General features: G+C 38.5%; 1 protein-coding gene across 2 annotated transcripts; it reads right to left on the bottom strand.

The window, feature by feature from the left end:
* Window positions 1-1,151: 1,151 nt before the first annotated feature.
* LOC141429300 (cytochrome P450 9e2-like) lies at window positions 1,152-26,686 on the bottom strand. 2 transcript variants are annotated; one of them, XM_074089596.1, is made up of 11 exons: window positions 26,615-26,686; window positions 21,391-21,593; window positions 16,763-16,926; window positions 14,212-14,349; window positions 11,126-11,328; window positions 9,263-9,398; window positions 7,529-7,627; window positions 3,728-3,949; window positions 3,415-3,515; window positions 2,805-2,973; window positions 1,152-1,572 (listed from the first exon to the last, which is right to left on the bottom strand). In XM_074089596.1, the coding sequence occupies exons 2-11, from the start codon at window positions 21,588-21,590 to the stop codon at window positions 1,406-1,408; spliced, it is 1,599 nt and encodes a 532-aa protein (XP_073945697.1). In that variant the 5' UTR covers window positions 21,591-21,593; window positions 26,615-26,686; the 3' UTR covers window positions 1,152-1,405. The 2 variants fall into 2 exon arrangements, with proteins under 2 accessions (XP_073945697.1, XP_073945698.1); XM_074089597.1 differs by lacking the exon at window positions 3,728-3,949.
* Window positions 26,687-26,972: the final 286 nt, after the last annotated feature.

Below are 26,972 nucleotides of genomic sequence, written 5' to 3'. Positions count from 1 at the left end.
AAGAGCATCTGTTTTATTGTTCATTGCAAGCCATATAAGTATTTCATCTAAAAATTCATATACAATATAAAAATATCGTTAGATCAGTAATCTACGCATTACGCCGTATACTGGAGCAAGTGGTAATTAGCTTAGTATACCGCACAACTACAAGATGTAAAATACGCGTATAGTAGTGTATCTGCAATTTTCTCAAAAACTATAAGAAATTTCAAAATTCCATGAATACAGGTAGAAATCAAATAATTTCTTTAGAACCAATGCAAAATTTTGAAAAGTTATATCATCAAATGAGAAAGTTACAGGTTTTGGAACCTTTGAACAGCTCTCCTGTAAATTTATGATTATGCACTTGTACCAGTATACTTAGGAGGTGTCGTATGTTCATATCGAAAATACAAACTGAAATATAGATGCACAGAAAAACCAGAAAAAGAGACCAGCCTGCCTGTCGCTGCTTAAGTGACTAAATAAGAAACAAACAAGCTGAGATATGTGGTGCATAGGAGAAATTTGTTTCTGTACTCCTGTCCAGTGGTGGTAAAGCGGTATAGCACGCAGCACGGAATGCTGAGGACCTAGGCTGGGTTCAATTCTCAGCGCTAGTCTCTTTTTCTGGTTTTTCTTTGCATCTATATTTCAGTTTGTATTTTCGATACGTCGCTGGAAAGCAGGAATGCTGTAACCCTTAAAATTGGAACTTTACACTAGATACTGAAACCAATAAATTAAAAAATTCGTATCTTCTAAACGGTACAAAGGTTTTTAACCCCCTTTAGAAATAACACTAAAATAAACGCCGCCTTTCAACCAGCAGTCGCGATTTTAATGCTAACTATATTTAAGTGTACCTTTTGCGGGTTACAGCATTTTTGCACATTTTTTTATCCCAGAAGAACGCTGTAACCCAGCAGCCAAACAGTATGGAGACAAGTCAGTGAGGGAAATTTTAAGGTGGTTTAAATTGCTGTACATAAGTCAGAACCCCTTTACGTCATTTCTGGTCAAAAAATATTAGGAATTCAAGATTTTATTGTTTTTTTATCTGCAGTAAGTTAACTTCTGAATAAAAAAAGGGTAACAATGAAATGCTGTCAGTACAAAAACTAATTGTTTGATAGGACATTTAAAATGAAATAAAACGCATTAAACTGAATCAACTTTCTTTATCTAGATAAAGAAACAATTATCTAAGAACGAAAAAAAAACATTAATTTTAAGTTATACTTACACATATTTTTTTACTTTCCTAGTAATCGAAATGAAAAGAGTGTTTAACTCGGGAAAAACACCAATATCTGACTCGAAATATTATCTCGTATGATATTGGTTATTTTCCTCCTTTGTTGAACAGTCTACTAAATTACAGCATTTACGGTCAAGCCATTCGTTTAAAGAAACAGTCTCAATCTCTTGCTCGCAACTGGAGCCAGTGCCCTCCTCTCATCCTCAAGCTAAAGCTGCCCGCTGCCAGCTCAAGGGGAATTGGTGTCCGCTTGGAAGGTTCCAGCTTCATATGCTGAAGGAGCAGGTATATCATCACCTTTACCTCGCACAACGCGAACCGAGATCCTGGAAAAGTTAAAGTAGTTTGTAAAAACATCTATTGCTTTTGTTCTACTATGAAGATCGACCTGCCTGCTGCTGCTTGACGATGGAGTAATTAAAAACAGAATGAGGTTCATTTAGTAATGAAGACAGAAGAAGAAAAAAGATTTTTTATTGCGACAATATCTGAAAATACTTAAGAAACTGGACAGGTCAGATTAAGACCATTGCGACAGACTCGGATTTTATAAATTGGGCCTGCGAATAACAAATAAAGAGCAATAATTCAAGAGTGCCGATGATACCAAAAATAATTAAGGCACATGTGCTGCTATTGTATGATTCAAAAAGCAAGAACTCGAGTATTCCGGTGCTGCAGCATAAGTATTTTTAACCGACTTCAAAAAAAAAGAAGATCCCATAAGCAGCAAATTAGGATCTGGTGAACGGATCTTAAGGAAATCGAGGGAACTCTTGAAATGAAATGAAATGAAATATTTTATTTGTTAATAGTGGTTGAAATCAAGGTCTTAGAGTTATACACCATAAGATCGCCACATTATGCCAACAGACTGGCGTACAAATATTATGAATGGTAATTTGGATATATTTAGCAGTAACTCGTGCATTTGCTATTGAAAATCATCATTTGGTGAAGTGAAACTGATGATGAAGACCACAGTTGACCATCGGAGTTACTACTCAATAACAAGTATTTCACGGGTTTAATTTATTACTTTGACACAGTTGCTAAGCAATTTATGCTCCTCGAAATGCATACGGTAAAACGGGTGGTGATACGAAGCACCAGGACTCCTCAATAATGAACGTCTCCGCATCGGAAAAAGCAATCGTTCGTAAAAGGTGACGAGCAGTTGATATTAAACTATTGTATCTTAAATTATTTACACCAAAAAGCGTGAAAAAAAATTTTTATAACAAAAAATTGAACCGACTACAAAAAACCATGAAAATATTTTTCTACCAGTCTGAAGTCGGTCGGTGCCTCAGCACGAGCCAGCAGGAGTGATTGAAGCCCAATATAAAGTGTGTAATTGAGGTAGATTACTATATGTCCACTCCTGCTGGCTCGTGCTGAGGCACCGACCGACTTCAGACTGGTAGAAAGTTATTTAAATGGTTTTTGTAGTCGGTTCAATTTTTTGTTATAAATTTTTTTTCATCAGTAGAAATCTTCCAGCTAGCTGATAACAAAATAAAGATTTTTATGTGACCAAATTTTAGCTTTTTCTTACCAAGGCAGTTCCTAGGTCCAACCCCGAAAGGCATGTAAGTAAAAGGCTGGATTTTGTGTTTGTTCTCGTCGGAGAACCGTTCAGGGTCAAACTTTAGAGGGTTTGGGAAGTACCTCGGGTCGCGGTGAATCGAAAATATAGGGATGTGTATACTATCGTTTACTTTCACCTGTAAAAGTAATAATTATTTGGTAAATAAATCATTTTTAATGCAGGCTTTTTTTCTGACTGTATTTTTTGTAAACTTTACTTGCATTGTCACCCAAACTACTCGTACATTTGTATACCAAATTTCAAGTCGATGCCATTAACTGTTGAAGAGTTCCGTCCAGTGGATATGATCCTGGCCGGACTATAAGGATGTCACTACCAGATTATTGTATTGTCAATTAAGGCCTTGTGCAGGTGGTAGGACCTTGTGCAAGGTCCGCCCGGATTGCTACCACCATCTTGCTCGCTAATCCTGCCGTGAAACAGCAGTGTTTGCACTGTTGTGTTTCGGCGTGGAGAGTAAGACAGCCCGTGAAATTACTGGCACTTAACCATGACAATCGCAGTAAAATTTATGTCAATCCAAGCGAGTTTAAAATGAACTAAAGATTTGACTTACAATGTAGTCTGCAGGAGCTTTCTCATATGGTTTGCCCAAGTTATACTCCTTGACACACAGTCTCTCAGAAGCTATTGCAGGAGGCCACAGTCGCAACACCTCTGAAAGGCAAATATAAACATGAAAAATACTGAAAATTGCATAGAAATTCTTAATTTAAATAACTCTATAGGACATCACAAATTTGTGTCCAGAATAACGTTAGGTACTTATATTATTAGACGGCGTTGATTTTTTCCCATAGGCGAGTGCCTGTTTATTTTTCCATGTTAGAAAAAAAAATGATTTTTGTTCTGTTTTATTTATTTACTACCTGACACAACCATGTCCAAATAGGTCATGGACCGTATGGAGTTGTAGTCGAATTTTCCATCATTCGCCTTGTCATGATCCTTGATCTCCTGAACGAGCCTCTCCTGTATTTCAGGGTTGACAGCCAGCTCGTACATGAGGAACGTCATGGCAGTAGATATAGTTTCAAAGCCACCGACGAAGAAGAGAGCAGCTTGCGCTGTCAAATCATTATCTGACCAAACTGAGAAACAATTGAATAGTGTAAGTTTAAAAAGCTGAGAGCGAATGTGAGTACTAGCGTTTGCCTGCGGCTTCGCACACGTAAATGTCGTTTAGCTCAAATTTGGGCTCTGCAGAAAATCAGCGTTGCTGCACCCACTGTGTAGCAACACATGCTGAGTGGAGACCCTTTTGACAATTCAAATTTCATGACTCTAAGCCTAGCGGTTGTTGTTTAGAGATTTTATCCCTATCCCGTAGCAATATCGAAAAAAGTAGCCTATGATTTATTCCAGATGTGGAGCTATCTACATACCAAATTTCATCCAAATCCTTTAAGCCGGTTCAGCCTGAAGGGTAACGAACATACTCACTCACAAACTTTCGCATATTTATAATATTAGTAGGATTGGCTTTGATAGACCCATTTCATTATGATTGGTTATTTTGAGTATTTTTATTTATTTATGTAAATAAAAACGATGTTTTTTTTGTTACAATTAGATTACCCAGTTATGATAAAAAAAGTAAAGTTATGATTGGTTTTTTGGAGCCTTTTTGTATTTTTTATTTCAACTCCAAATTAGTTACTTTTACGGTCATCCCGTAAAACCATATCGAAAATACAAACTGAGACAGGATGCACAGAAAAACCAGAAAAGAGAACAGCGCTGGGAATCGAAGCCAGGTCCTCAGCATTCCGTGCTGTGGATCCCATTTCACGCTTGATTGCTATACAATCCGTAGTTCAAACTGTGTGATTTGTGTGATCTGATCTAGTAAGGTACTTCAGACAAAGTGGAATGGTTATTACCAATTGTAGGAGTTTGCACGTGCTTTTACAGTACTGAAGTGTCTAGATATCCTAGAGAATTTAAAAATAACTCAGTCAATTTAAATCGACCCAGTTAAGTATGTTCTGTTTTTGCTGTGCGATCAAATTTTATTATACCTTATTCAAATTCAAATTGAAAACAGTTATTCAGTCCGAGTAAGTAGGCCGCAATGGGCTCTTTTACAAGTCATTTTTTAAACTACCAGCGCTTTCGGAAAAGCCATCATTGCCAAGAAGAATGCGCCGGAAGAAACTTGGCAGAAAGTATTTTATTCAAAATAAATAATTACAAATAATAATAATCTATCTATCTTTCTAATCTAATAGCTTTAAACGAGCAGTTCTTGTATATTATATTTAAATAATATAATCAGTATCTCGGAAACGGCTCCAACGATTTTGATGAAAGAATGATGGGCAAATTGGCCCATATATAACCAATACAAATCTCATGTATACCACGTGAAAGCTAGTTACATAAGCTTCATTTTCTAATACGGGGACAACCTTCAAAAACCGCGGAGAAGAGAGTTACCAGCCTTCAAATATACACACACAGGGCACATACTACACTAGCTGTGCCACTCATGCGTTGCAATGCTATTCCCGGATGTCTGACTCACGCTTGACCGTTTTTCTCCCAGCCTTCACAGTATAGTCGTCATAATAACAATTACAGCAAATAGTGGGATCGATAAGCCTACATTACGTTCTAATTCTATTGGTGATTGGGCTGGGTACCATACATTTTTGCCCGTCATTCTTTGGTATGTGGGTGTTTTCGGGGATGACAAATCAATCTAGCTTAGTCGTATCTCTGGGAAAACGTTTACTATCGAGTTTTAGCTCGAGCAAAGCTCGGTCGCCCAGGTACTATTAAATTAATAATAATATTAACATATTAAAATATATTGTAACGGAGAACTCACGTCTTAAACGTGCTGTGGCCGAGCACTTAATGGACTCGGATTCGACGCATTATACCAGACTTGATAATGTATCTATCTGCACTTGCGAGAAAAAAGTTTTTCATTCTGTTTTTTCATTTTTTCATGCTTTAGGGTTAGTACGAAGCGCACGCGAAACCAAAATTGGTTTGCTGTAGCAACTACTAACAATAATGTCAGCCACAATGCTCCCATACACCCATACCACGAATATTGTGTCGTCTGTGTTCTAGGTGAAGACGTTGATATTTTTTATGAAACACTAGCCACATATACACGAAAAATATTGTTGCAATAAGAATGTACTTAGCAAATTTACTTCTTTCATAGTTCTTAGTATTTAGTTTAAACATTTGTGTGTTGAGTGCAATTGTAATTGTATTGTAGACACTGTAATTGTTTCCATTTATGTTTGTTAATTTTCAATGTGTTGTTTACAATATGATTTTGTACAGAATCAAATAAATAAATACTTCCGCGGAAATTGCGTAAAGCCATTGAGATTAGTTGTCATCCGTTTTTTAACCGGGAAATTGTGGTTGGTAGGTGCCCCCGACTTGAAAAAAGTAGGTATTAAATACGGTTACATATTTGAAAATCGAAAATTAAAATACCTACGGTTAAAATGTCGATGTTCAAAATATCGAAAATTAAAATATCGATTGTATCACAATATCGAAAGTTGTTATACCTATGGTCAAAATGTCTAAGATTGAAATGTCGATTGATTAAAATATCGAATGAGTAAAAATATCGATAGCCAATATATCTAAGTTGTAAATGTCAACATATTTGAATGTCGAAAATTAAAATATCGTACATACAAATCTGCTTTATTTATTGCTCCTTTCTCTTAATAGCATTTATTTTACATAATCTAGTCAATTTTAGTTGTTGTGGTCACAGTTTTAACCTAACCGAACCAAATATTTTTGGTAATTCATGTTCAATAGGTTAGGTTAGGTTAGTATTGCGTCAAGGCGCGAAGCACCTCAACTGAGCGAAATAGTGACCCCGTCACGTGATAGTTTATACATAGGATATTAGATACTCTGTACTTCGATATTTTGGACGTTGATGTTTATATCTTTCGATGTCACTTTTGTAGATGAATATATTTTCGATATATTGGACGTAGATTATCTAACCATTCGACAATACAAACTTTCGTTATTTTAATTTTCGATATTTCGATACAGTCGATATTTAAATTTTAGATATTTTGAACATCGATATTTTACCCGTAGATATTTTAACTTTCGACATTCAAATATGTAACCATTAAATACTCGTGCTTATAATCGGTTGGTGTGAACATCCCAATTATCATCGGCTTTCAGTATTGGTCATGTCGGATCATCACTTAAGTAAGTACTCCTCAACTTTATAGTATGCTTTCTTCAGGAGTGCACTCTTTATGTAGTCTTTAAATGAGTTGTGTGGCTGTTTCTATGCTTCGACGGGAACTTTATTGTAAAACCTCACGCAGTTACCCATGAAAGATTTACTTACTTTCCGAAGACGGAATTAAGGGACGACAAGCTTGTGCCTATTTCGAGTGTTGAAATCATGTACGTCCGACATTTTCTTGAAGTTCTTGATATTCTTCTGTGTATACAATATCACATCATGTATATACTGAGAAGCTACTTAGTTTGATTGTTTTATATCGTTCATTACTTTCCTTTCCTCAATTTTTTTCTTTATTTCACAACATTCAACAACACGGATACAACTTATTATGAACAAATTGAAGGAAAGTTAATAAAGAGTTATTCACCTACGTGTTTCATTGTAGTTATATTTAAAAGCCTATTACCTGTATCAACGTTCCTCTTTCCAACAGTAGATTTTCCCACAGTATCGAAGCCAGCATCTGTGTCATTGGCAGAATTTTCAGCGTAAGTCAGCTGCTGACCTATAACAAACAATAACATGTTTTGCGTTGAATTACTTCTTCGCGTGAAACACAATAATAAAATAAATAATAATTTTAGCATAAAGTAGCGTATTCTATTTTACCAAAATCAGCCAAATAGATACCAGAGATATGCGAGGGTGTGTTTCGACGAACGTGTTTGTCTTGTCATGAACTTGCATGTGACTTACTTTCAGTGGTCGGACTGACGTGAAATTTGTCACGGACGTGTAGTTCGGGGACCTTATGCCGGCTGTACACACTCGCTCTCGCCTCTCGCCGAGAGTCTTGGGCGAGAAGCTCTCGACGAAGCACACATGTACACACTCGTGCACGTCAATTTGAACAGAGATATCGGCCACGATGGACCTGGAAACTGCTGCGTCTTTACACAATACAGTAAGCGGGCAAACTAAATAACGAGTGTGTACATGCTTGGTCTCGTTTACCTCGCGATAGCGACGATACCCTTTGACTCGGCCAAAAAACCGACACGTGCGGCCGAGCGAACGAGGCGAGAACCGAGCGGCGAGACAAGGCGAGGCATCATGTACAACACTCGTTCTCGGTCAGACTCGTGGTGTCTCGGCGAGTGTGTACAGCCGACCTTACAATAATCTAGTAATGAAACTCTGGTGGTTCAGCTAGGTTCGTCTCCGCAAGAGAAAACTCCTTAATGGTATAAACATGGCATCGGCTTGAAACAGTACCAATACTAACTAAAAGTACAGTCAGCAAAAAAAGTTTAAGTAAATATGAAAATTTTATCAAAAACTTGTGTGGTGATTTCGCTAAAACAGATAGGTCCTTACTGTTTTTTTTTATAAAATGTTCAACAGTAGGTAATAATGTTTCTTGAAGTTAAATAAAAAAATACTCAACGCGTTGTTACACATGTAATTCATAACCAATCAACCAACCAACATTTAAAAGTGGAATTGTTAAAAGCAATTAAATACGTATTTTTTAATTGTTTTTAAAGTAAAATAAAAAAACAATACTTAAAACTAAAAAAGTCAAAGTCAAAGTACAATTATATAATGAAAAAAATACAAAAAATCAAATACACTAACTTTTTTCTCTGCGAAAGTGAGAGAGAGCTCTCATACTTTTCTAAATCATTCTGTTTGCCCCTTTAAAGTTGGAATTTAAAAAAAGGCGAATATACTATTTTTTCTTTCTTAAAATTATCCTAAATACGTTTTTGGAATGCACCAACTTCATAAACGATCAAAGTTACAACCTTTAAAAATTGAAAATGTTGAATATATGATTTATAAAATAGATACATGAAATTTAGGACGTACTTAATACAAAATTAGTGTTTCGTACTCAGTTATTGCTGGGTAATATAATGCATTAACTTCCGGTTTTCATACATTATTCATGATTTCGTATTTCAAAAATGTATAGAAACCACATTATTTTTCAGACTTATTTCAACAAAAGAGTAAATGCACTATATTGCCCAGCATTAACTGAGCATGAAACACTATTTTTTTATTACGTCCTAATTTTCACCTTGTATACAAACACGAAATTCCCAAAAAAACACTTAGTACTTTTTTTACGTATCGTTACTTTTTAAATACAACTTAAATTTATTTTTTTATATTAGTTAAATTACGATAATACCTTTCTTTGTCTCCATTAGTAAGTGGATTATGTCGGGTCGAACAATGTTATGCGCCTTACGCTCGTTCATGGTGTTCAAAACTAGTTGCTTAAAGAAGTCTCTTACATCTTCTGGGAAGAGGGCCACCTTGAACATCTAACAAAAAAGAAAATAACAGCACTTACTCGTAAGTATCAAACTTATGCTACCATTTTGTTGACATCACTATATCTCTATATTTAAAAAACCGACTCCAAAAAATAAAAAAAATAACAAAAAATGGAACCGACTACAAAAACCTTACAAAATATTTTTCTAGGTACGTACTAGCTCGAAGTCGGTGCCTCAGGACGAGCCAGCAGGAGTGGGACAATAGTCGTCTACCTCTTTTACATACTATGGGTTTCATTCAATCCCTCCTGCTGGGTCGTGCTGAGTCACCGACTTCGAGCTAGTACGTACTTACCTAGAAAAATATTTTGTAAGGGTTTTGTAGTCGGTTCCATTTTTTGTTAATTTTTTTATTTTTTGGAGTCGGTTATACTTTTTTGTTAAAATTTTCTTTATTTTTCACTTTTTAGTGATTTGTAGCCAAAGTACGTTTCACAACGATTCTATTAAGCCCAAACACGACTTAGTTGCTTTGTTTTATAACAGAGTTCCGTTGCCTACCTTCTGACTTCAGCATCATATCAGTTCGAAAGAATCATTAACTTAAAGCTTCTTTTTAGTCGCTTATCTAGGTATATTAATCATGATCGTTTATAGACGAGCGAGCATTACTTAGCTTTGATGAGTTCCATTGGTCATCACGGTCTTCTTCATCAGGTCCAGGTTACCAAATGATACTTTCTGAATGTAAATGCTCATTTTAATGCTAAAAATGCCAAAATCGCCATAGATGTGCCTATAAAATTTGAGGTTTGCCCTCGATTTTCCCAGGATCCCATCATCAGATCTTGACTTGGTGACAATGGGACCACCTCAAAAGAATACCTTTTCGATTAAAAAAATAATTTTGAAAATCGGTTTACAATTGACTACTCAGTCAATCGACGAACATACATAAAAAAAAAATACAAACATCGGAACATAGAACCTCCTCCTTTTTTGAAGTCGGTTAAAAAGATAATCTTTAAATTACATATTAGGACGAAATGCAGTTATTGATTTTAGTCAAATCAGCGTAGCTGTGTAGATATTGTGACCAACATCACACAAGCACAAAACGAAGTAAGAGTAATTTCAGTGTGTGCAATGCACACGGACGTGATGTTGGTCACAATATGTGCATATGTGCATTTTTGTTGTATATGTAGTGTGAGTTGACATACGGATCTGAAACGTGGTCGCTAACGATGGGCCTCATGGTCATGAGGAAGCTCAAAGTCACTCAAAGGGCTATTGAGAGGGCTATGCTCGGGGTTTCTCTGCGGGATAGAATCAGAAATGATGATATCCGCAGTAGAACTAAGGTTACCGACATAGCCCGAAGAATTGCGAAACTGAAGTGGCAATGGGCGGGGCACATTGCTCGCAGGACTGATGGCCGATGGGGTCAAAAGGTTCTCGAATGGCGTCCGCGGACCGGGAGACGAGCTGTCGGTAGGCCTCCAACAAGATGGAGCGACGACCTGGTTAAGATTGCGGTGGATGCGAAAAGCACAAGACCGGTCTGAGTGGAGAGCCTTGGGGGAGGCCTATGTCCAGCAGTGGACGTCAAAGTCAAAGTCAACGACCTAGCTAGACCATATTTTTTAACGTTTGGTCGAACACCATGAATGGAGAAACCGGGGAATACTTTTGCCCCGCAATGTGATACTTTTCACTAGGCCTTCTGTCATCATGACTTAGAAAAAAAAAATAGAGTAAAAAGTTCAAACCTTCATAAGACGAGGCACAGAACCATATCCCAAAACGGTAAGAAGTGCCTTAAAACCAAAGTTTGTAGCCTTATCGCCCATCCTGTAGAAGTGATTGTTACGGCCGGATTGAGAGTCAACCTTCAGACCAAAAGCGCACGTTGCTATAACATCATTAGCGTAGCGAGCCGCAATGTCTTTTGCATCAATCTCCATGGATGTTTCTGGAAAAGATAAGATAATTTTTAAAATACATATTAATCCGTTAATCCATAGTTCGTCATCTTCATCATCGTGAGCATCATCATCGTGAGCTGATGTTTGATGATTCATTGTATTGGAAATTACCATCATTAAGCCTAGAGTAATCTAGTAGCCTTTCCGTGAAACGCGAGTGATCGCGTGGGGAGCATTTTGCCGCCCATACTTAATACGGTTTTTTTTTAAAGGAGTTATATTAATGTACTATATTCATTAAAACATTGCTTAGATACAAATCAAATCATGTATTTCAATGGAATGGAAATCAAAATTACATGTCAAATGTCAGACTTGTCAGTCATGGCCAAAGAGGTATATAACAGGCCTCTGCCCTAAAATCCTGAAGAGTCCTGCTAGTTCCCCGTCCCTATTGACGTCTGCAGCATCGGGTCGACGTGTCGCTTGCAGGTCTCGCCAGTTTCTACCAAGTAGTGAACCGGCCCCAGTACGTACCAAATTCCGGTGATGAGAGACCTCGTATTCCGGTGATGAGAGACGTTCTGCGTGTAATGCGTTACGGCGCTTCTGAATCGAACGTGTAGTGAGGTCCTCACCTCCCTTCCAAACATAAGTTCATACGAGCTTTTGCCAGTACTGGTGCTGGGTGTCCTTCTCAAGCGCTCCTTGATTCTCACCAGCTTATCCTGTAGAGTGCCAGGGTCAGCGCTCACGGCCTGCACCGCCCTTTTGACAATTTGTACGGCTCGCTCCGCTTGCCCATTCGTAGCTGGATGGTAAGGAGCAGACGTTTTGTGCACTATGCCATTATTTTTAAGAAACGTTTCGAACTCTGTTGTTACAAGCTGTCTTCCGTTATCTGAAACTATTCCATCCAGGTATCCAAAGGTTACGAATTATTCTTTAAATTTTGAAATGCACCATGAACTCGTTGTAATCTTAGTGGGAATGACCTCTATCCATTTTGAAAAAGCGTCCACCACGATGAATAAGGAATGACCAAGAATAGGACCAGCGAAATCAACGTGAAGTCGCTGACAAGGGGCTACCGGGGTCTCCCAGGGGTGGTGTGGTGCTCGTGCGGGCTGGTTTTGGCTCCGTCTACACTCTCGGCATGTTCTGACTAGATCCTCGATATCTTTATCAAAGTTTCTCCAGTACACAAATCCTTGTGCTAGGAGCTTCATTTTTACAACACCGGCCTCTGAGACCCATAGTGAGTCAAATTGATTCGCCGACGTATAAGCTGGCCCGTCATTTGTCGTCTGTGCTGTTACGGTTTACGGGGAAGTCGACGAGTTTTATTAGGGATTCGAAACACTTCGTTGCCTTGTTAAGTGATGTCCATATGCGCGAGGATGAACTGATGGTGAGCTTTGATGTTACATCTCTTTTCACCAATGTGCCGGTAGACGAGACTTTAAGAATTATATCTGACCTGTGGTGTGTCCCTGATTTACCTACCGTGTACATGGAGGGAATTGAGTTGTGTTTGAAGAGCGGTTATTTGATTTGGCGCGGGGATTACTATTTGCCACTCCGGCCAGGGGTTCACCGATTGCTCCGGTCACCGCAAATATCTTTATGGAGTGGTTGGAGGAAAAAGCTTTAAACAGCGGTCCTGTAGCACCCAGATATTGGTGGCGGTACGTGGATGATGTTTTTGCGATTGTGTCCAGAGATAGTGTGTCACAGTTTGCTGACTACCTTAACACTTTGCACGATAAGGTTAAGTTCACGGTGGAGAGGGAGAATGATGGACAGTTGCCATTTCTGGATGTTTTGGTCATGCGGAGGCCCTGTGGTAGATTGGAAACCACAGTTTATCGTAAGCCAACTCATACGGATCGTTACTTGAGGGCGGATTCACACCACCATCCTTGTCATTTATCTTCTGTGCCTAGAACATTGATTAATCGAGCCTTGACGATTTGTGATCCGAGATTTGTGGATCGTGAACTGGGTCATGTGAGACAAGTTTTGGAAAGCAATGGGTACAACTGGAGGCAGTGCAACCGTGTGGCGAACGTGTCGGCTCGTCAAAGACCAGTGGGAGCTGAGAGGCTTCCGGTATATTTACCGTTCATTAAGGGGATAACGGATAAAATCGGGCACTTGTTACGCCGAAGATATAGCATCAAGTCGATTTTCCGTCCTCATATGCAGCTTAGACAATTGGTGCGATCGCCGGAGGATAAGGAGCCCCTGAGTGGCCCCGGAGTATACATGATTCCGTGTTCGTGTGGCAAGAGCTATATCGATGAGACTGGGCGTAACGTGTCTACTAGGGTATCGAAGCACATACGCAGTATGAGGAAACAGGACGACAGGGGCTCTGCTGTGGCCGAGCATTCAATGGATTCGGATTTGACGCATTACATCAGGTTTGATAAGGTATCTGTACTTGCGAGGGAAAAGTTTTTCATTCCGCGGAAAGTGCGTGAAGCCATTGAGATTGGTCGACATCCGAATTTTAACCGGGATTGCGGTTGGTCAGTACCCCCGAGTTGGAAAACAGTATTAAATACTCGTGCTGCGTCATCGGTTGGTGTGAAAGTGCCTTTACGGAGTGATGTTGTTAGTGTTGTGTGCTACCCTACATTAGACATTGATAATAAAAATGACGATAAAAATGCGGGTAGTTGTGCGCCGGTGTTAGTTTCGTCGGACAGTCGTGCGAGCAGAGCGGTGGCGCGTAGTGTGCGTGTTGCGGCAGCCGCCGGTTCGCGTGCTCCTGAGAGGAAGGGCTAGGAAATAGCCCGAAACATGTCGAGCTAAACTCGGTTTAAGACGTGAGTTATCCGTTATAATAACATTTAATATGAGTGAGTCTCACGGTAGTTTCATGTTCAAAAATTTTCGATCTTGATTATACATAGAAGACTCACTTCCTGATTCATGAAGTCTTGTTGTCAGTGAGCTAATCATCTGGTCTCCTACTTCCGCCATAAAAGGCAGCATGTGCTTCATCTTGGAGCTCGTAAAAACCGGACTCAATGTGAATCGCATGTCCTTCCATTCCTTTCCTGAAATGGAATTAATCATGTTTTAAAATGTTTGCTAATATTGTTAGTGCAGAGTACCAGTGTGAAAAAGTGTCTATACAAAATGATCAAGAATAAACGCGAGTAGTTTAGAAAAACAAAGTGGCTGAGCGACCGCGATTGTCCACGCTTTACTCGTGATGACGTAGTCCAACATAGCCTAACTAAACATCGAGGTATTCAAGCAACTATTATTCTCGTGTGTCCTTGTTGTGCTCGGTTTTAGAATAAGAGGGATTTTATTGCCAAGTACGAAATCCAGACTCCAGCTGTGCAGCGTCCAACCACACCATAATTACGGTAGATCTACCGTATTTTTTCATTATCTACCACCTACCGTAGATATATCATTACGGTGCCACATTCTATCGTTATTTTGTCCGTGTCTTTATTTCTATAATAGCAACACTTGATTTAGTCAAATATTACAATTTTAATACGGCATTACTGCTAAATGGGCGTGAGGTTAAAGTACAATCCACAATAGTCGACCCGGAATGCATGACAAAAATTGCTCGACCTGACAATTCAAACCTTCCAGTCATCGGTCGTTCACTCGTCTTTTTTTTTTTTTTTTTATGGTATAGGGGCAAACGAGCTGGTGGATCGCCTGATGGTAAGCGATTACCGTCGCCCATGGACACCTGCAACGCCAGAAGAGTCACAAGTGCGTTGCCGGCCTTTAAGGTAGGAGTACGCTCTTTTCTTGAAAACTTGAAGGTCATATCGGTCCGGGAATACCGCAGGCGATAGTTCATTCCAGAGTTTTGCTGTGCGAGGCAGGAAATTTCTGGAAAAACGCACAGTAGAGGACCGCCAACCGTCTAAATGGTAAGGATGGAAGTGTTGTCGCGTAGGTCGGTGGCGAAAGGATGCGGCAGGGATCAACCCGAATAACTCCTCGGAGCACTCCCCGTTGTACATGCGATAGAGGATGCACAGTGAAGCTACATCTCTACGCAGCGTCAAAGAGTCAAGTCGATCAGAAACTCGTTGGCAGCCGACTATTCGAGTCGCTCTCCGTTGTATGCGGTCCAGAGGGAGAAGCTGGTACTGGGGAGCCCCTGCCCACAGATGAGAGCAGTATTCCATATGTGGGCGAACCTGCGCCTTATAAAGCTGGAGGCGGTGGGCCGAAGTGAAATACTGTCTCGATCTGTTGAGCACGCCGAGCTTCTTTGAGGCTAATTTAGCCTTACCCTCTAAATGGCCGCGGAACTGGACTTCACTCGAGATGTCAATACCAAGGATTCCGATACTGGCTGTGGTAGCTAGGGAAGTGCTTTCGAAAAGAGGTGATGCGACAAACGCAGACTTTTTTGTGGTAAACGCGCAAACCTGTGTCTTTGTGGGGTTAAAACGGACTAAATTAAGTCGACCCCATTCTGAAACTTCTTTAAGGGAAGTCTCAATTCGTCGTTCATTCCAGGTTGTCAACGGGGTCGTACACTAACCGCACCTGGGAATAGGTGTTTTTTTTGTCTACCGTAATATTTTACCATCTACCGTCATTTTAGACCTGCTAATCCTGCCGTGAAGCAGCAGTGCTTGCACTGTTGTGTTTCGGCGTGGAGAGTAAGACAGCCAGTGAAATTACTGGCACGTGAGGTATCCCATCTTAGGCCTCTAGGTTGGCAACGCGTCTGCAACCCTTGGTGTTGCAGATGTTTATGGGCGGTGGTGATCTCTTACCATCAGGAGACCCACTTGCTCGTTTTCCATCCAGTCGAATAAAAAAAGTCAGATGGAAACAATCATACTATATATAACCCCAAGGAAGTCGACATGAAAATTCACAACCGATCCTCAGCTGATGACTACGATCAGGAGCGTAGTGACAGGATCGAGTCTTGATTTTAGTAAGTTACACATCTGTAAGCAGTTTCTTTATGATTTTATTTACAGCTTTGTTAAGTAAGTACAATTTTTAGTTTAATATGAAAATGTTTTAGGATTAAATTAATATTTGTTTAATTTCAATTAGACTTAATAAGTTGCTGTTTTGAATAAATAGTGTCACCCTCTACCGGGTGCTCAGAGTGAAAAGGCCATTCGAGAGCTAAGGCTTGTTCGGGAGATATTGTCAAGCGAGCGGGACAATTCATTCTGAGCAGCCGAAGCAGGCGGACGTCGGTCATTTTAGAACCCAGGCTTCTGCCATAAATGATTTGTACAAAATTTGTGTACTTTTATAAATTTATTTTGATCTCGTCAATATATAACAGTAAAATTTAGCTTGTTTCCATTTCTACTCCTACACATCATTGAAGTTCTAGGCGACAACAGGTCTAGCTTCTAAAGTCATGCTGTGTTTTATTTTCTTAAAGTTTAAGTTGTGATTGTAGAAGTCCAGAACATGACTCAATTTAATAACGAACTTTAATTATAACATTACCTCTTAATGAAAACAAATTCCTTCCAAAAATCGGATCCACTTCTTCACTGACAAAACCTTGGTGATTCAAAAAGTATTCAAAATCTTTGACAGTGATCTTCTTTATAAGTGCCAGGTCTTTAACGTAGATGATTGGTTTTAATAATAAGTATTGGCCGACGAACCTGTTGATAAAATCTTGAATGGCGTGAAAAATTGCTTTTAAAATTAATAAAATAGATTGGACGTAGCAAATAATATACTTAGATATTAATATTTAGTTAGGTACACTAATGTGTTAGGCCCCTTCAGAACTGGTCAATACCATTGTGTGGTTCTTAAGATTCACTTCTCAAAAATGTTCGTATTATCTGGACGGGCCAGGCATCAGATGATTGCGCGTGAGAATTTAAATAAATTTTTGTAGCATTTCATTGTTTGGGCTTGTAACACTCCCCTCCTTAATCTAAGTAACCTTAACTTAACCTAAACCTAACTTAAACTAAACCTACTTAACCTAATTTAAAGTATAACTTAACCAAAAGAGCAAATATAAAACTTATTAACGAGAATCAATTAATAAGTAGGCACCTTACCTATCTTACTTACTTCACTAACTAAACTACCTATTGTTACTTGAAATCAGAACAAGATATGGAAAATACAACGGACAAGTGAAATATAAATTTGGCCATGTGATCGTCTAGTGTCCTACGAGTACGTTGTGAATAGTAAACCAACCTCGTTTAGTAGAAATAGTCTATCAATAAAAACTATCTAACCCTGTCAAATAAAGATCAATCTCATTAAACGTAAATGGAAAAGAATAACTATAAAATTGAAATAGAAATGATGCATAAAATTAAACATCTGTTAAAATGGTAAACAAAAGGTAAGATGAAAATAAGCAATTATGTTTAGTGTCAAGGCTAGGTACCCTCCTTCGCCCTGGAGTTTTCTCCCTGGCTATTTACCAGTACCTGTGTCTCTCGTTCCATAGACCCTAAGAGACTCCAACACAAGACAGTAGAATTTACTTGTCAATTAATAGTCAGTAAGTTACGTCATCTTCTATCTATATATATATAAAAGAAGAAACTGACTGACTGACTGACTGACTGACTGACTTATAGATCAACGCACAGCCCAAACCGCCGGGGCTAAAAACTTGAAATTTGGAATGTATATTCCTTAATAGATGTAGACGCGCACTAAGAAAGTAACTCCTTGGCCTCCTTCAGTCCATCTATCCGTCCGTCCATCAGTCCGTCCATCCGTCCTTCCGTCCATCCGTCCGTCCGTCCATCCGTCCGTCCGTCCGTCCGTCCATCCATCCATCCATCCATCCATCCATCCATCCATCCATCCATCCATCCATCCATCCATCCATCCATCCATCCATCCATCCATCCATCCATCCATCCATCCATCCATCCATCCATCCATCCATCCATCCATCCATCCATCCATCCATCCATATCATCCATCCATCCATCCATCCATCCATCCATCCGTCCATTCCGTCCATCCGTCCGTCCGTCCATCAGTCCGTCCGTCCGTCCTTCCGTCCATCCGTCCATCAGTCCGTCCGTCCGTCCGTCCATCCCATCCATCCCTCCATCCATCCATCCATCCATCTCCATCCATCCATCCATCCATCCATCCATCCATCCATCCATCCATCCATCCATCCATCCATCCATCCGTCCGTCCGTCCATCCGTCCGTCCATCCGTCCATCCGTCCGTCCGTCCATCAGTCCGTCCGTCCATCCGTCCATCCATCCGTCCTTCCATCCGTCCATCTATCCATCCATCCATCCATCCATCCATCCATCCATCCATCCGTCCATCCGTCCATCCATCCATCCATCCATCCATCCATCCATCCATCCATCCGTCCATCCGTCCATCCATCCGTCCATCCATCCATCCATCCATCCATCCATCCATCCATCCATCCATCCATCCATCTATCCGTCCGTCCGTCCATCCGTCCTTCCGTCCATCCGTCCGTCCGTCCATCAGTCCGTCCGTCCGTCCGTCCGTCCGTCCTTCCGTCCATCCATCCGTCCGTCCATCAGTCCGTCCGTCCATCAGTCCGTCCGTCCGTCCGTCCATCCATCCGTCCATCCATCCGTCCTTCCATCCGTCCATCCATCCGTCCATCCATCCATCCATCCATCCATCCGTCCGTCCGTCCATCAGTCCGTCCGTCCTTCCGTCCGTCCATCCATCCGTCCTTCCATCCGTCCATCCATCTCTCCATCCATCCATCCATCCATCCATCACCACCACCATTTTACACTGACGCGTTTCGAACTCAACCAGAGCTCATCTTCAGAGCAACACAACCGTTCAGCATGCTACGGTGTGAAATTTGGCATAGATGGACCTACAGTAATGCAGAGGTGCACTAGGGCAAAGATTAGAGAAATAGAAAGAATAGGAAAATATCTCAACTTTGTTTGTTTCTTTGTTTGTTGGGGGTCATCTCTGTAACTATTGAACTGATTTAAATAATTATTTTATCAATAGAAAGATACACTATCCCAGATTGACATTCGGCTACTAACATTAAAAAAAATTACAAACTTTCCGCACAATAAAAATGAGTTTCAATTTTAAGGCAGATTTCCAAAATTATTTCAATACTAGAAAGCTACAATGTGTCTCTAATCGACAATTAAGAATATTAAAATAGATCTTAACAGTAATTCATGTCCCGCGGGAACTTTACAATTTCTCGGGACATAATCCTATATCGTGTATGTAGTCGCGGGCAAAAGAAACGCGTAGTATGTACTTTAGCGTTTTCTAAAATTCCAACCCTGAATCAGCGAAGCAGGGTTTCAAAGTTGGTAAGAATCATAATTAATTACGTATGTAGGTCGATTTTTGTATTACAAAATTTGCAGCATCTGTCTAAAAAAAAAACTGTCTGTATTTGTATTTCCATATAATCCTCCGAAAAATTAATCAAAACACGAAAAAAGGATCGCAGAAAGTAAATGTACATATGTTACTCCAAATTTAACGCGAGCGAAGCCGCGAGCAAAAGCTAGTTTATTATATAAGTGTCAGAAGTAGTTATTCTTCCCATGATTTGGTAAATATAACTGTGGATCGCTTTTGGTCGTATCCTGTAATTCTTAGTAAAATTTGATAAGTATTCATTTGCATATGTATTTAAACTCAGCAAATGACAGATTTAAAAATGTAATTTAAATGTAATAACAAAAAACAATTGTTTCAATAGAAATGATAAAACATGACCCTCCTTTTTAATAAAAGTCGGGCAGTTTAACGGATTTCCTATCAAGTAAACAAAATTGAACCTAAAGTCTTAATCAAAACACTATCAAATACAAAGTTAAATTCCAAACCCCAATAAAAACAAATTAACCTAATCAAATCAAAACCTAAAAATCTAGCCAATCTGCGCTAAGGGAGCGAGGTGGCCAACCTCTGTCTAGCTAATACACCTAATCCTAGGCCACCCTAAGAACCTCATTCGCGACTGAAGTCAGGGATGCTCCTGAGGTAGGACAGAGAGATACGTTTGGAATATATAAATATGTAGATAGGACCAGCACCACCGATCTTACATCGCCGACGACAGTGACGCTGTGTTCGAACGTTAGTTCATACGTTTCCGTATTGCATAATAGTATCGGTCTATCGCCGCGTTACTGTCGCTGCGTTAGTGACGCCAGAGCCGCTCTACTCGGAAGTCTACCTTTAAGTAATGTGATATAATTTGCTTATTATATGCATATGTAAATAATATATTACATACTACAAGTTACTTCTATTATATTGATATCCACGTCTCATCATTTGTTTGACGATAATGTATCGCAATAGCTTGCGTGAAATATGAATATTAAGGGCCTGTTTCACCACTTGTCAACTAACTTTAAGTGTCAGATAAAAGTAATGCTGTCTTTGTTTATTCGGACAAAACAAACAGAAGCGGCATCACTGATATCCGTACATAAAGTTAACCGGCAAGTGGTGAAACAGGGACTAATTGTTTAATATGAAAAACATGTTCCGCTGGTCACATAAAATTATGTTGAACAGTATACTACTTCTACTGTTACAGCTACATATACCAATTTTTCTACCACTTGAAACCATAATCGTTTCTTCAAGTTCTCAGTGTAGGATTGTTTATAAACACGTAAAATGCGTTAATTTATTATGTCCTAGTAAACTAGACTTTTCTCGCGACTTTGTCCGAGCTGAGATAAAAATAAATGACAAAAGTAACAAAAATACATTATAATATTTGTGAATCTGACCGATGTGAAGGTTTGAATCGGTACAGGCTTCAATCCTGATCAAAATTACCAAATGCTGATTTTTCGACAGTGTCTAAATAAATCTTTAATAAAAATTAACGACACTGAGCAATATAATTATAATTTAAACGTAGGTATACTTACTGCTAAAAAAACATGTTTATTTTTATTATTTTTAAATATACTGACGTAAAAGTTTAATGTAGGTGCCATGAAGAGATACACGCTTTTGCTGCTGCTTAAAAAAATTGTATCAAAGATTTTTTTCATCCATAACGCTACAATGAGCAGCGTATAGACAGGGTTCTGACATAGTCGCAGTAGGATAGAAAGTAGAAGCTTACTTGTCTTCCAAAAATGTCGTGTACACGTCATTGGCGGAATCGATAAGGTGTTGGATGCGGATCACTACCTTCCCCGCAGTGCCCACCAGTGGGATGGGTCTGAAGTGTCGGACCCCAGCCTCACTGAATCGGGAGTATATTTGCCTTGTGTACAGCACAAGCGCCGTTAGAAGAGCTCCAATACAAACGAAGAATATCATTACCTGAAATTTCAAGGTTTTTTTAGGGGAATAAACTTGCTTTTGTCCACAATAGATGGGAATAGGTGGTAGATTTGTTTTTGGCATTCATAAGTGCTTGTTATAGCCTAAATTGAATAAATATATTTTGACTTTGAGTAGGTATTAAAGCCGGGGTAAGAAAAAATATTAAAAATAAAATAATATTGGACCGGTATTTTTTTCTTTTGTCAATCAAATCAAAAGTGATAAAGATAAAGCGCGTCATACATAACGTTCATATATTATACCTATAGAAGTAATACGCTCGAAGAATTTGCATACTTAACTCTCATAAGAGCAGCCGGGTAAAAAATCAAACCGACAACTACTTAAACTTACCTTGATAATAATTTTCTTTACTAATTTGTAGTCGGTGCCCAATATCCATACTATTCCATACTTTTATATAACATTATAAATGCGAAAGTAACTCTGTCTGTCTGTCTGTCTATCTGTTACGCTTTCACGCCTAAACCGCTGAACTGATTTTGATGAAATTTGGTACAGAAATAGAATAGACTTTGGGAAAGAACATAGGCTACTTTTTATTGTGAAAAAGAGGCTTTAAGGGGTGGAAATAGGGGATGAAAGTTTATAAGGTGGAAGTTCGTCGCTGTCGAAGTTAAAACCATGAAACTTGGCATTTAGGCACTTAATAAGAAATAAATCGATATTTGTTTGAGCTTTTTTGAAAAATCAACCTTTGAGGGGATGAAATAGGGGATGAAAATGTATATGGAAGGTCGTCAGTATCAAAGATAAATCGATGAATCTTTATTAAAATTGCTATTTTGGCACGTGATAAGAAGTAAATAGATATTTGTTCGCGCGTTTTATAAAATTCTTCCTGTGAGGGGGTGAAAAAAGGGAATGATACTTTATATTGAAGATCTGTCGAAGATAGATATATCGATGTTTCTCTATGAAACTTGGCATTTGGGCACTTATAAGAGATAAATAGATAGTTGTTCGCGCGTTTTTTTAAATTCTTCCTGTGAGGGGGTGAAATAGGGGATGAAAGTTTGTATGGAAAATCGTCATTGTCGAAGATAAATCGATGGTTCTTTATGAAACTTGGCATTTGGGCACGCGATAAGAGATACATAGATATTTGTTCAAGTGTTTTTGAAAATTTTAGAGCCTTGAGCCTTCTAAGCTCAAGCAAAATGTATGCAATGTGGGGTCATTTTAGATGGCTTATTGACATAGACAGTCAGACATGAAATATTATAATTATCAGATTTTTCTTATAAAAAAAAATATATCAAAATCATTTATTCAGTAAATAGGCCGCAATGGGCACTTTTACACGTCATTTTTTAAACTACCAGCGCTTTCGGAAAGACCATCATTGCCAAGAAGAATGCGCCGCAAGAAACTTGGCAGAAAGACATTTTTTCAACATAAAATAATTACAAATAAAATACTTAAAAACTACAGTATAAAGTAAATAAAAGAAAATACAAAAAAATATTAATAATAATACAGGGACGTATGGGGTCCCTTAGTTACAAAACTAAACACTAACTATAATCTACGTTCAGTGGAAGTGTAGACTGCTTCCACCGTCATAGATTAAAAAAAAATGATAATAATTTAATTCTGAAATTTACATTTCAGGTCAAGTAACCATTAAGCTTTTGGATTCCGAAGGAAAGCTCACGTCTGCCGCCCCCAAACTTAGCTCACACGAACTCATGTCATGCTCTGAAAGCAGAGCGGTACCGAGGGCATGGTATTGCTTCCGTTCCCATAAGCTCTATGGGATCGTCTTGGGAGCTTCGACGTCGCGAGCCTGTGACTAGAAATTAAACTAAAAATATACAAGTTTAAAATCCATAAGCTTAACAATATACAGCCTTAAATATAGCAAGGGGATGTATAAAGTCCCTGAGTTAATAATAAAATTACTATATAGCAAGGGGATGTAGAAAGTCCCTGAGTTAATAATTAATAAAATTCCTAATCTAAATAATTCAGAGATGTATTATAGTCTCTGAATGTCAAAGTGAACTAATTTAATTAATTAAATAATACAATCTTCAGAGGTGTAAAAGCATCCAATGTCAAAAATTAAAAATAATTATTAAAATAAAGAAATGGAGATGTATAAGGTCTCCAAATGTCAAACCAGTATTTATTGTGCTATAATATAAGAGCTACCTTTATGCAAAATTCCCTGTTTCCAGGACAGCCGGAAGTACTCTATTACTTTTTCTGTTAAGGCGATTTACATGGAAACAACTTTTACAATGCACGTGCTCGGAAAGTGCCTCTTGACGTGGGTCAACATATCCATAGAAAATTAGTGATTCCTGCACGCATCCACAAGTGTGCAGTAAAGTTGTATGGATGTGCGGTAAAGTAACTTTTTAAATTGCTAAATGATGTCCAAACTATTGTTAAAAAAATAAGTCTAAAGAGTCGTTATAGTTAGGCTTTGAACAAATAAGAAAACGTTTGATGCAACCAACTGAATATTTACTTATCATCAATGTATGAACATTGTATGTCGCATGGGCGGTACTAGAATTATGAACATCGACTCATTAAAGCCCTCAGTCTTCGACTTCGGGCTTCTATAATAGACTCTCGTTCGTAATTCCTTATTTACCGCCCTTAAGACACAATGTACTATTTAATGACTGTAGATTTTAATTGCCAAGACTAAGAAGTTTGATTTTTTCACAGCTTTCGAGACTATTGACCTGAGTTTTGGGTTTCAATCTCAACTCGATACCGATACTCCGCGCGTTTACGAGATAAAGGGTCTAGACAGACAGACGGACAGACGTACAGCAAAGTGATCCTATAAGGGTTCAATTTTTTCCTTTTGAGCTACGGAACCCTAAAAAACATTTGTTCCGGCCCTTTTCAAATTTTGACCTATTTACTTGAAAATATGGGGATGAAAGTTCTTAGGGAATTCCAAACAAATTACTATAAGTATATTTATCGGAAATACGAGAATGTGTAGCTATGCTTAGTAAAAATTCCATCTTAATTATAATCCTACCCTCCTAACTTACAACAAAAAACGTAAGGTGTCAACAGCTCACCATGAAGAATTAAAATAGTCCTTTTATGTTGGCAGGGTAGAATACACGTCGTATTGCTAGAATGTGGCTTCCACAAAATACCAAAAAACATGGATGGATGGATGGAAGAACAAAAAAAAAGTAGTTTATACTTATAGTAATGTTTTAAAATATATTATTTTCAGTAAACCGTAGAAGTTTCTATGTGCTATTATTGGCAAAATAGGTATCCTAAATAAATTAAATACTTCCCAAAGTTACTATTCCACGCGGACGAAGTCGCGGGCAAAAGCTAGTATATAATATAGTAGGTATGTAGGTGAGGTAGAAGACTATAGTTCCACTCCTGCGAGCTCGTGCTGAGGCACCGACTTCAAACCAGTAGAAAATTATTCTCATGGTTTTCAACTGACTTCAAAAAAGTTTTTTTTCGTGTGTTTGTTACACGATAACTCCGCCAATTGTGGGCCGAATTTCAAAATTCGTTTTTTGTTCTAGAAGACATACTTCCTAGGTAGTCCCATTGACACTAAGTCAAGATCTGATGATGGGATCTTAGAGAAATCGAGGGCAACATTCAGAAAGTATCATTTGGTAAACTGGACCTGATAAAGAAGACCGTGGGTACCGGTAAGGCCTCTGTTACAAAATAATATAACTATGCTGTGTTGGGCTTAATATAATCACTGTGGTTACAAATCGCTAAAAACTATTAAAAAATATGCTACTAGTTTGATGTCGGTGCCTCGGAGTGATTGAAGCCCAATATATGTATAGTATGTAGGTGAGGTAGACGACTATAGTTCCACTCCTACTGGCTCGTGCTGAGGCACCGACTTCAAACTAGTAGAAAAATATTTTCAACATTTTCGAAGTTGGTTCCATTCTTGTAAATATTTTTTTGTAGTCAGTTACATTTTTGTAATTTTTTATAAAGTTTTTACTTTTTGTTAAAAAATTCTCTTATTTCTCACTTTTTAGTAATTTGTAGCCTATGTACATCTCACAAAGATTCCATTTAGCCCAAAGGCGGTTAAGTTATATTGTTTTATAAAAGATGTCCGTTACCTACCTTCCGGCTTCAGCAACAGATCAGTTCAAAAGAATCATTAACTTAAAGCGTTTTCTTAGTCGTTTATCTATATTTATCATGATCATTTATGGACGTGCGAGTATTACTTAGCTTTGTCGAGTTAGTTCAGCCATCTACGGTGTTCTTCATCAGGTCCAGTTACCAAAAATGATACTTTCTGAATGTAAATGCTTAAAAATGGTGTTAAAAATGCCAAAATTACTGTTAGTGTGCTTAAAAAGGGTAGGCTGCCCTCGATATCTCTAGGATTCCATCATCAGATCCTGACGTGATGACAATGGGACCACCTCGAAAGTATGTTCTTTAGTAAAGCTTTTGACACAGTTTTATATTCTAAGCTATACATTAATAGGTTTTGACTGACACTTTTATAATCTTAATTAAAACAAAGTAAAAACGTCGTCAAAATTGCTGCGACAGACATTGATCCCAGCCCCCTGTACACAAAAGTTACAAGTGCTACAACGCGACCAAATGTAACATTTTACTTATTAGAAACTTTTAACGAATCGTAGCTTGTAACTTTCGTAGTAAAGGGCCATTTACCGATCTGAACTGCTATTCCTAGTCTTTGAGACAGATAAATGCAGTCAACGTCATAAATAAGTGATCACTTTTGAACCTTGTCACTTTAACGTCATGCTTGAAAAGCCATACAAATTGAGTAACGACTGAATGCGACAAGGTACAAAAGTGATCACTTATTTATGACGTTGACTGTACCAGCCCTGGGGTCGCCTGAGGCCAGAACGCAGTGGGCTGATAAAAAATATAATGCATACATACATACTTACGTAAGTATATAAAACAGCTGCAAGTAGCGTTATTAAAACGAAATCCACAAGGTGATTGATTAGACAGAAAATACTTACGGAAATGTTCCGTCGAATGCCCCAAATACAACTGCGAGTACAGAGAGAATCAAGTGAATACCGAGAAGTAGTATCTTTATATATCAACGCTAGAAAGCAAACACGTAGTAACCGACACAAGATGGTTTTTTTTACATCTTTAAAATAGAAAAAATTAACGCGTCGAATGGTGTATGTCAAGTAACTGGATAATAGATAAATAGGATTTTCAAAATGGCATATTAGTTTGTTACGCGATAACTCCGCCAATTGTGAATCGATTTTCAAATTTCCTTTTCACCTCAGCACCTCAAACAGGCAGGTTTTGCTATGAGAAATCAGTGAGCAAAATCGCATTTTGCTCACTCCGTGAGACAAA

Source organism: Choristoneura fumiferana, chromosome 6 (genome assembly GCF_025370935.1).
Source record: "Choristoneura fumiferana chromosome 6, NRCan_CFum_1, whole genome shotgun sequence".
NCBI classification, from domain to species: Eukaryota; Metazoa; Arthropoda; class Insecta; order Lepidoptera; family Tortricidae; genus Choristoneura; species Choristoneura fumiferana.
The sequence above is the reverse complement of the archived record's forward strand: the minus strand, read 5'-3'. Positions and strand labels throughout refer to the sequence as shown.